This window comes from Struthio camelus, chromosome 1 (genome assembly GCF_040807025.1).
Source record: "Struthio camelus isolate bStrCam1 chromosome 1, bStrCam1.hap1, whole genome shotgun sequence".
Lineage (NCBI taxonomy): Eukaryota > Metazoa > Chordata > Aves > Struthioniformes > Struthionidae > Struthio > Struthio camelus.
Window position 1 is genome coordinate 40,283,749 of NC_090942.1, and position 10,787 is coordinate 40,294,535.

Genomic DNA, 10,787 nt, shown 5'->3' on the forward strand with positions numbered 1-10,787 from the left:
TGGTCATAATCTTCCACCTGGCAGCATCATTCACAAGCTTGAGATTGACTTTAACGTCTCTGCTAATCCTGCTTCATATTAGCAGCCTAATTCTGCTTCATATTACACCAGTTTTACAAACATCCATCGGCTACTGACCGTTGCTGTGACTGAAAGTGTTATAAGGCGCTTAAGCTTGTTCATTGCAGTTCACGTGGTCTTCAAAGCAGGATTTAGCTGTTTGTGCTTTAAAGCATAGGCTGACATAATCACATGCTGCTGGTTCACCACCAAGATATTTTCAGCTCTTTACATTGTCCAGAAAATATTTCCAGCAGCAAATTAGAAATATCAGCACTCTCTATTATTCTAGGTCACTTGAAGAATATGTATTCAGATGCTGAATATGTAAATCTCACGACTGAGGAACATTCTTCATTATGTATTTAAGAGACGTTTCTTAAACTGTCAGCAGTACTTACTAAGCAGGATGTGGAAACTTCTCTTCATGCTTTGGATTCCCCTGTCTTCACAATATGAAGTTTCAGAGTTAGTTTAAATGTTTTAGAATTATCTACATAGAAAAAAGTGTCTGTTCTAGTCACCTAATGTGAGTGAAGGAGAGGAAAAGCCAAAAAAAGCAAATTAAGCAGTAGGTGGCTATGGCAATTTTTGCTCCAGGGGAGGTCTCCCCGCCTCTAAGACAGAGGTGTTCTCAATAAAGGATGTGGGTCAGGTGCTCTCCCAGCCAGGTCAAGCACCCCTGGGAATTATAGCCATTAGTCCATGACTTGGAGGGGGTGAGAGAAGGAAAACAGGGCAACGGAAATTAGAATTGCGTGAATAACGGAGTTTCAGGTTGGTGACCCAACTGAAAAATTAAAACAAAAAAATTCATTTGGGGTCAGCCCAAAGCACTTGTCCAGCTCAAAATGAAACAGCCCATTTTACTTTCAAGCCCTTTTTATCCTTTGAAAGAAAATGTAGGTAAAGTTCTAAACCAAAACACTATTTTGAAGTGTAAAGATGAAATGTTTTATTTAGGAAATGTCAAAATGAAACATTTCAGCACAGTTTCCCTTTTCTGAGCAGTAACTATTCACTAAATTGAAAGTACATCTTTATTTGCTTTCGGTCAGTAACTACTTGTCTCAGACATTACCCCTGGTTGCAAGTGAAATCTCTGTCTTCTACTTCCTTTGTCTGTTCAGAACCAGCCTCCAGCCGGCCACTCACAGCCCTTCACATGCTCACAAACCATGTGTTCTCTGTGAGAAAGCTGGTGAAGGAAATTCCACAAAATGTGTTGTGTGGCATTTGCAAGGCTCCAGCTCATGAGATTTCCATGTTAATGTCTTCCACGTGGCTGTTTTCAAGGTTGGACAAGTTAATAAATAGGTGACTGTTTCTTACCTTTTTGTGGGTAAAAGGATTTTCATTTGTGTTTAGCCCCAGCATGGCAAACCCGAGGTTAATTCAGCAGTTCTGGGTAGGGCAGCTCAGAAAGGACAATGTGGAAGGGTCCTGAAAGAGGCAGAAGATGGAAATAAGTTACTATCAGTTTGTGAAGAGACGGTCTCAATGAGGAACAGCAAATGTGGTTCATAGTCTGATCTCCATTTACAACCAAGGAAGAAAATAGGTAGTTTTAGGGCACAGTCATCTTATTCTGTCCAAAGGTATAGTCATTATAAACTTCAAACACAGATCAGATGAATCACACCTGGATAATTCCTATTGCCCTCCATTGACTATAAAGGGAGCCTAGACTGGATAGTTTTGGGATAAGCATTTCTTTTGTAGCTGTCAAAGGTCAGAAGACATGAATTTCCCAGTGGGTGTTTAAATTCCCTCCCTTTGCCATCAGGTGTTGGAAGTTTAAGTGATTAGATGTAGGATATCATCCAGCCGTTCCTGACAATATCATTGCCTGTTCCACAAGAAATAAAATAAATATCCTATATGATACAGTAAAGGGTTAAGCCCTCTAACATTGTCAAAGCCTGTCAGGCTGTCACCGTCAGGCCATTTCTGCCTCAGCTGTTAACAGGCACCTAATTCGTATGCTGTGAGATAAAGAATGAAAGTGTGAAGCAAAGTAAGCCATGCTGATTACATCCAGTTCGACATGTAAGAGACATATGTCACCCAGATGGGTCATATGTCAGTTTAGTCTATGAATTTCCGCAAGAAAGTGTTATAGTCTCAGTTCACCATAGACCTTGCTCAAATCAGGTATAGGTGGGCGCTTGTATCTCAAAATCCCTCTGGTCCAAGATCAACATTGGGCAGTTTAATCCTGTTTCACTGTCACCCCATTTCAATAGCTGATGTTGGGATTAAGTGGTTTTGGGCTGTCTTTCACTTTTATTTGAAAGGAAAGGTGAATCTATTAAGACAGTAAGGATTTCCCACCATCATTTCTCCCAGATATCTCTTGGCTCAATTCGTAAGGCTTATCACTCTCAAGTATATAGGAGCTCTTTTTTCTATCAGAGGTTTTATAATTCACCTTGGAGGATTAATAGGATTAGAATTTCTTGAGACAACTCTGAATGTCTCTTGTTCGGCCAAGCTGTCTACCAAAACTCTACTGAACCGGTAGGAGATTATGGTATCTAATCATCAGATGTCTTCTAGATGTCTTTCTAGCAAACATTTTTCACACAGATCACCCTGGTTTATGGATGATCTATAACAAATGAAGCAAGAGGTAAGATAAGCAGAGGTAGAAATTTCATGCCAAATCTAATTTTTGAAATTCTTAGTTGTGGGTGTGCAAGAATCAAAACAAAGTCCTCTCTCTCACCATCATAGCCTTTTCAGGATCCCAGTACATTTTCTGGGTTGTCAGGTATGCTCAGGCTATTTCAAATTAGCAGCTCTTTGCCAATAAGGTCAATAGGAATAAAAGCTTACTCTGCCAAGGTAGTGGCAGAATACAGTTCTGAGGGAGAAAGCATCTCATCTTAGATGGGGTTCTTTCAGTGAGTGATTTTCCCAGAGGTGTTATATTTGCAGAACTTCACCTCCCACAGCTACACTGTTGCCCCAGCTGCATCCTTTTTTTGAGGAGACTCACAGTGACTTTTTTTTTTTTTTACTTTAGAAAGGAACAGGCTACCTGTTGCCCTGAAGGAGGAAATGGTGAGGCTTTACTCAAGAAATCATTACTTGCTAACAACCCATTATTACATCTTTTATCTGGCTTTGTCACTATTTGGATGTCTTTGACCTCTTTAAGCCTGGTCTGGCCATCTATGGAGCTGGCTGTAGCACAGCAGGTCTTCTGCAAATGTTCCTGCCCTGGCAATGGCTTCATCCTTTTTTCTTAGATGTAGCAGCTGTCTTTGCCCAGGGGATTTTGCTGACTGACTTGCAGACCCTGATGATGATGGATGAAGCTGCTCTCCAGTGGCTTTATTTGTTTCTGAAGTGCTCTCAAACCCCTGATGCTGCTGGACAGCTTTTGTATTTGGTGTGTCTATGGGGCGGTGAGACTGAGCACTCTGCATTTTGAGTTGGCAGCTATTACCTGCCTATCTCCAACTCCTCCAACCCAAGGAAGACAGTGTCAGACTTTTCACCTGTGTCTAATCAAGATAGGATCTTGTCTAATGGGTACTGAGGCAGAATGGATGAACCGAACCAGTGACTCTAGGTACACCGCCTGGCGCTCAACTAAGATAAGATGGCAGTGAACTGGGGATAGCAGGCAAGTACAGCTACTGTCAATTTTACCACATCAAAGCTGGACAGCTGCAATGTGCTACTGGCAAGACTTCAAAATAGTTCAGAGGCTAAACGGAGGGGGAACCCAGTGGCTGATTTACAAGCAGGACACTTTCCAAGCAATGCTTGGTCATGCATGACTGACTCAGAAGTCTGCGCTGTCTGACTCCAGTCTTTGTACAATATTTAAGATGTTGGTCATGACCTGTGAAGTCCTGTGTGGCCTAGGACCACATTTCTCCCTAGGCCATAGCTCTAACAGAAAGAGAAACACAGAATGACCTCTTCATTAGAGCAGGGCATCCTTCAGTGGGGCTGTGAAACAGTGACTGCCACCTTCTCCAAGCACCCTTAAGTCTCACCAGTTGGTGTAGAGTAGCCCCACAGGGGACATGGTGACTCACTGAGGCCAGCATACCCAAGGGTGTTTCAGAAGAGGCCTGAATTAAGGTTTCTGAGATGATAAAGCAGTAACTGCTGCCTGTCTAGCTAAGTGAAAAATTAGCAAAGTTTAATGTGACTGTACTTCTTACATGATACACTGCATTAGGGCCATTGCATATGGTCATTTCTGTCATTTTAAATACAAATGCAAGCTTTGTCTGGATACATCCACATCCTCCAGGAGAGCCTGCTGCCCCAGAAGATGCAGGACTGATTTCAGCCTTCATTTCTGTTTCCATAGGTTGGGATAAGCTTGCACTGACTTCACAAACACTAATGGCTCTTCCAAAACATAGTATCAAAGAGCAAAGTGTAATTCAGCACTGCAACATATGGAGCTACACAAGCAGTGTAAGGCAGCTTCAGGTCCCCTGACGAAGTCTTTTTGGTACAGGGGATACCACCAGCAACCTCAACCTACACATCCAAATGTCCTCGAGCGGAAACTTTCAGAACAGGTGGGGTTCCTTCACTTTAGCTCTTTCCTGCTGCTTCAATGAGCAGAATTTCATTTGATCCAGGTCCTCCACTTCCTGCCCATACGAGGAGAATTGATCCAGACCAGCCTTTAGTATGAAGCTGTCCCAGGTTTCTCTGTAACATGGGAATGATGCTTTTTCTCCCAGTACCCTCTATAAGACAGGCTGACCACACTCTCCCTGCTAAGTCCTGGCTGGTGATAAGCTGAAATTTCAGCCTTATGGTGAAGAAGTGTTTCACCAGACTGATCTTACATCCTTTCTGGATACAAGCATACAGCCCAGTAGCCCCACAGGCCCAACATATGTCATCTCCGTTGCATGCAAATAAAAAAGAAAAGCTCTATAACACAGCAGTATTTGGGGATCAAAATATTTATTATAATAAATTAAAGAATAAGCATTTACAAAACAATCCACCTGCATATAAATATTATAAAGCAATTTTAATTTCATAGTTCATTTAAAAGGCTTTAATGCATTTTCATAAATACATTTCCTTGACTATTTTTCAACTAATCTATATAAATAAAAGCACTGAATAATTATTATCTTAAAATAAGTTACCATTAAATATGAACGACAAGACTAATTTTTAAATGAGTCTGAAATATCTATTTTTCAAGTAAAGGTCAGAAGGGGGCAACATATGCAAGAGGGATAAAGGCTCAAAACATCCTGGCTACTTATCACTGCCTACCTTGAACAAAGCTGATTCACAGCTGTTAAGCCCCAGCCTACAAAATACAGAAACAGTTGCCTCATTCCAACAGAGATTAGCAGGATAGAAATGTGCTTTTGAAAATTAAACTAATGATGGGCTTTGTTGAAATGGAGCTGCAAATGCTGTTCTGGAGCTTTCTGTTTCAAAGAAGGCAGCAATATGCATCCTATCTGTGCCTACTTGGCTTGCTATTTTTGGTTCAAGTAAAAATACAGAGCGTCTAGGGGTGTGGGGTTTTTTTCCATGATAGTTAATCGAGTTGTGTCATAGTAAGAGTTTCTTGGAGACCCTTCTTCAGGCCTGATTCACAATTCTTTCAGTTTTTCTTCTTGTTTCCTCCCTTCTTTGGGGTGTCAGTACATGCATTTTCTATGTAGTCGAACAGTAAATCCAGTTCTCCAATGGCTTTATTCTTTCCATTCGCTCCCAACTAGAGAAGAGCAGAACATAGTTTTTGCATCGCATTATTTCTCAGGAGATTTAAATTTGCATCTAGGCTTGTCACAGTAACTGAATCTAGAACTTACCCTCCTTATTCTCATAAGTAGTTATATTAAAGTCATTATATCATAATGTCTTTAATTCATCCAAATGAATTCATCCAAATTCAACGTAGCATTTATATTTACCTGCAGCCTGATTTCTCGAGGCCAATTTTAAATTACTCTAACCTGTGTGGAGAGTTAATAGGAACAGTGCAGGAGGGCTGGAAGTGGAAATATCTCTAATCCCCTCTTTAATGCCACTACAGGCCCCACCTCTTAAATAATCTCCTGAAGTTCATTTCATAATCTAGTCTTAATCCAACTAAGTGACCGGGGCTTGGAACTGATCTTTTTAAATGTTGAAAAAACATACCTGTTTCATTTTGCTTTTCATTTCTTCCAAATTCTTTTCAATATGTTCTCTGCTTCCTGAGAATTTCTGAAAAAAAGAAAACATCCAGAGGTATTATTGGCAGCTATATGCAACAATATATTTTTTTCTTTTTCGCACTTTTCAATTAACCTCCAGTCAGATATCTTTGATCCGAGGTTTCCTTTCACATCACTGTCTTTTGCCACTTTTGCAGCATTCTGAGATTCAGGAGCAGCACTGAGAGTCACAAACCCACCAACAGGGAAGGAAGCCCAAGACTACTTACGCATCTGCTCAGCTCTGAGGTCATGGACGCCAAGAACTGTGCTACCTCCTCTGTGTAGGGATACTGATCCTTGGCCTCAGACAGGAGGACATCTTTCACGATGATCTCCGCAACTCTCTTCATCATGTAGCAGCGGTTGTTTTCCTATGTATGCAAGTAAGAGGTCATGTTAAATCATGATAAGAGATCAGTGAGTACTGCAGAGAGATGGAGAAGGCAGCCCTATGGGTGTAAAACTTACCTTAATGTTAACATAGAGTTGCTGTCCAATGAGCCTGTTGTCTGTGTCCTCGTCTGAGACCCTGGCCTGAGAGGAAAAAAAAAAGGTCACATGGGGATGGGAACCTTAACTAAAGTCAATAATAAACCCTCAGGTTTTCATCAATAATTGTCCAGAAGAAACAGATGAATGGAGATCATAGAAAGATATCCTGTTACAGGTGGATAAACCAGGGCAATGTGACTGTTTCACCCCTAATTGTGTGAGACGCTGGGTCAGCATCACTGGAAAATAAATATGCAGAAGTCTGAATTCATGTCCCTCTCATAAACGTCAGATATCTTAGTGGTTACGATGACTAAATTAGGTGTCTCTGGTGGCCAGCTTCATTATGGTCCACAGTGGAGGTGCTGCAGCATTCGATGGTTGCACACCAGGATGAGCCACATATGGGTGAGAGCAGGCCAAAGAAACCTAATGAAGTAGATCCCTGCAAAATGTGTGAGGACCGTTCTGGCTGTGGCTGGAGTCACAGCCAAGCCTAGCTTTGAATGGACTGGGGGAAAAGAGAAATTTAAGCTCATGTTTGACAGCTGTCTGCTCAAGAGAAAGGGCTGCGTTCTGCCAGTAGGTTGCCTTTCCCTCGGGGAGGGAGAGGAGGTAAGGCAGCAGCTTCCTCAGCTACACAACTAGCAGGCAGCAGACCAACTCCCTATGTGTAGAGCTCTGCCTCACCACAAATACACACTCTTCTGAAGGTGAGTATGAGGAAAAGAGAGAAATGCTGCAGACAAGAAGCCTGGGCACTAAGAGGAGAGGAAGTTCTCAGATCCTGCCATGAGGGAGAGGTGGGTTACTGTACCATTTTAGCCAAGGTGTAGGTGCGATTCCTGATGTAGGGCTGCAGGAAGTTGATCTTCCTGAGTCTGCAGGCATGATGGGCAGTAACAGCCACTCCTACCCCTTTTGGAGGCAGAGGGCTGGTGAGAAGAAGAGGGAGACAGCAACAGCAGCAGAAGAAGATCCATCCTGCGAAGCACTTGGTCCAGGTCTGCAGGGAGGCCATGGCTCACAACTCAAAGTAGTCAGCACCAGTGGGCTGTGGCTACGGCGTTCAGCGCTGATGAGAGAGAGCAGCGTTAGCACCACAGAGCGTAGGCAAGGCAAAGCAAGAGGCACGTAGACTGCAAGCCTTACCTTTGCTGTGATTCTCGGTGTGCTCTGCAGGAGGTGAGGTGCACCTTATATAGGCCCATCATCATCCCTCTCAGCCTTTTTTTTTTTTTGGGTGCTGGTGATGAATTAAAAATGACATCAGCAAGTCTCTTACTTTCCAGTAGCCTCTTCTGAGAACTACCTAACCACTACAAAACCCACAAATACAACTTCAAGGCCATTGTAATCTGTAGTTTCTTATAAAGTAAACCAAATTTTAATGCAGGGGCAAAGTAGGGGCTTTTACTGGGGTAGGAATCCTGCATTCTTGTTGCTCAAAAGTAATTGGGAAGTTTATGCTTCTGTGCCTTCCACCTTAATTGTAGCATGCTAATTGGATCAGCAATTTGATGGTAGATTTTACAATTTACATTTATTTCTGTTTGTTATCTGTGATATAAGATTGGTGCCTCGCTGGCGCTGACTGATGCACACAAGTGGTCAAAGACTGCACCAGACCCAAAGAACGAGCCTATAATTTTATTCTGCAAATACCCTTCCCACATAGTGGTCTACTGAAGTCACTGGCGGTTTGCCCATCACCGCGCAATTCTCTCTGAGAGATCAGAAACTAAGTAGGATTGCATTTACCACTCCCCTTGTCTCCAAATTCTCATTTTCCAAAAAATCACCCATATTCCAAGCGGTAACCAGAAGTAATGACCAGAATTGTGTTCATGCACTCACTTATCCGGGTAATTTCCACATTTCTGGTCCTGTGTTGCTAACATAAAGGCTTTGCAGCAGAAGAGCTGCACCCTGAGCCCAAAATACTGTGTGTGGTACAAAAGGGAAACTGTACTCTTCAGAGATTAATGTGCAGCCCAGCTGAGATGGTGATGCGTGAACATAGAGCTGGTGCAAATGCAAACTCATGGTCATCCAACACCCACAGTGCAGAAAGGCTCCAGCTCTGCAGCTGAGAGAGAAGGGGGCATCCCTGAGGCTGAGGCTGAGGCTCTCGGCGCAAGCACAGCTCAGCTGCAGCGCTCGCTTGTGCCCTGTTAGGTGCAGAAGGGTAGAGCAGGAGGAGCATTTTTCTGGGGCTTACTTGTAGGTAGAAGCTGGGGAAAAAAGGAAGGGAAGCCCTGGGAAGGAGCAAAATAAGGAGAGGAGAGCTTGGCCCTTACCTGTTATCACACTCAGAGGACCTGGACCTCTTCTGTGAGCTGAAAGGAAGCAGTTAAAAGCCGCTTGGTACCAGGCCTACACTTTGACCTCCCTTGATGCATCCACAGCACGAGGTCATCTCATCTATACATGCCTCAATCACCCTCACATACCTGCAACTGCAGCTCTGTGCAGCTGCATGACCTTGGCCTGGAGCCACTTCCAGCAGAGCTGTCATCACCGTCTTCCTTTCCTTGCCTCTCGCAGGGTATCTCACCTGCTTGCATGCTGCCTGCTGGCCTCCAGTGGCATCCAGACTGCGGCAGGCAGCAGAAAGGGAGACCAAGGCAGAGCCCAGGATGTCAACAACCTTGTTCAGGCTCAGAACGTGCCACGGGGCCATTCAAGAGTAACTCCACAAACTCCTTCCGCGAATTTTTCATTTGCCAGGCTAATAGGCCCACGGGAGAGTAGGTTAATGAGAAGAGAGAGGCTGAGGTATACTTAGCCAAAAGACAGGCATTAAAGACCAAAAAGGGTGAAATGTAGATGGAGGGGCTGTTTTGAAGGATTAGTCTCCCCTGAAACGCGTAAGCCGGAGCTGTGCTCTTCACATCTGCTCAGCTGTCTGCAAGGAGCCGATCCGGTTGCAGGATCCCTGTGCTTCCTGAGCGGTATTTAAATAAGGTCAGGCAGAAGGCTGAAGAATTGCATGCTGAATCTTTCTTTTTACCTCTTTTATTATACAGCGACCACAGGATCTTTTCTATCTGTCTTCCCTAGTACTGCAAACTGCAGAGAGGAACGTACCTGTATTTATAGACATCGTGAGTCTCTCTCCCATTTATATTGTTAGCCATCTCTCTCTGTCATACTATCTTTTGGCTGCGCTGTGATGTCTTTCTGAGGCTTTCTAAAAGGTTTTGTCTCGTTTGTTTAGCTTGCCTCCCTGCCTTTAGTATTCATCTTTTATTTTTCCAGACACTGAAATGCTCTTTGTACATTCATTATTTCATATTTTACAAATTCCCTTTCCAAGACATTTTTAAAGCCTTTGCATTCTTTAATCTTCGAGTTTGTAATTCTGAGTTTTAAAAACCTACCTCCCATCTTTCTGGCTTATTGTGAATATGGCCCAGCTCAAAAATGAATGTTCAAAATCCTACTGACCACTAGTTTCAGCAGCCTGTATGGTTGCCCTTCTCATCAGGCTGCTCAGCCTCTTCCCAGGCACCACCAGCCATCACTGAAGACTGCTAGTTCTGGGTGCACCATTCAGTTACGATATAGTTACAGCTATGGTTACAATTATTCCCTGTAATATGTCAAGAAAATTACGTCGGAAATAGAGATATGCCTCCACAAGGTCTGTCATTTCTTTTATGAGATTACTTTTAACAGGGATGTGACTAGTCACTGTTATCACCTCTTCCGGTCAGCTCATCACACCCTAGGTAAGAGCATTTGGCATTTAATCTTACAGAAAGATGGGGCTAAAAAGCTGTGAAGCCATACCACTGGTCTCGCTCCAGTCCTCAACCCAAGTTCAGAGAGGGAAGGAGGAATAAGAGGCTTTTCTGCTGTAGTTGAGAAATAATTACTCTTTCTTCTTGTTTGAAGAAGCACAATGAGCCTCTAAGAGCTTGAGCCAGGAATGAAGGTGGGCTTAGGGCAGAGGACCTTTTTGCTTATGTAGGACCCCACTTCCTGCACAGGCTGCTCTAAACTGAAGCAGCAGCT

General features: G+C 43.2%; 1 protein-coding gene across 1 annotated transcript; it reads right to left on the reverse strand.

Moving 5' to 3' along the window:
• Positions 1–5,044: 5,044 nt before the first annotated feature.
• Positions 5,045–7,923, reverse strand: IL22 (interleukin 22). Its single transcript, XM_009671737.2, has 5 exons — positions 7,585–7,923; positions 6,744–6,809; positions 6,503–6,646; positions 6,217–6,282; positions 5,045–5,788 (listed from the first exon to the last, which is right to left on the reverse strand). Exons 1-5 carry the CDS (start codon positions 7,786–7,788, stop codon positions 5,675–5,677), a joined length of 594 nt encoding a protein of 197 aa, XP_009670032.1. The 5' UTR covers positions 7,789–7,923; the 3' UTR covers positions 5,045–5,674.
• Between the last annotated feature and the right edge of the window lie 2,864 nt (positions 7,924–10,787).

Coding starts and splice junctions, on each gene's coding strand:
- IL22 (XM_009671737.2), bottom strand. CDS start 7,788: ATGGCCTCCCTGCAGACCTGGACCAAGTGCTTCGCAGGATGGATCTTC. Junction 6,810..7,584: donor CCTACACCTTGGCTAAAATG/GTACAGTAACCC, acceptor TTTTCCTCTCAG/GCCAGGGTCTCAGACGAGGA. Junction 6,283..6,502: donor CCTCAGAGCTGAGCAGATGC/GTAAGTAGTCTT, acceptor TCTTTTTTTCAG/AAATTCTCAGGAAGCAGAGA.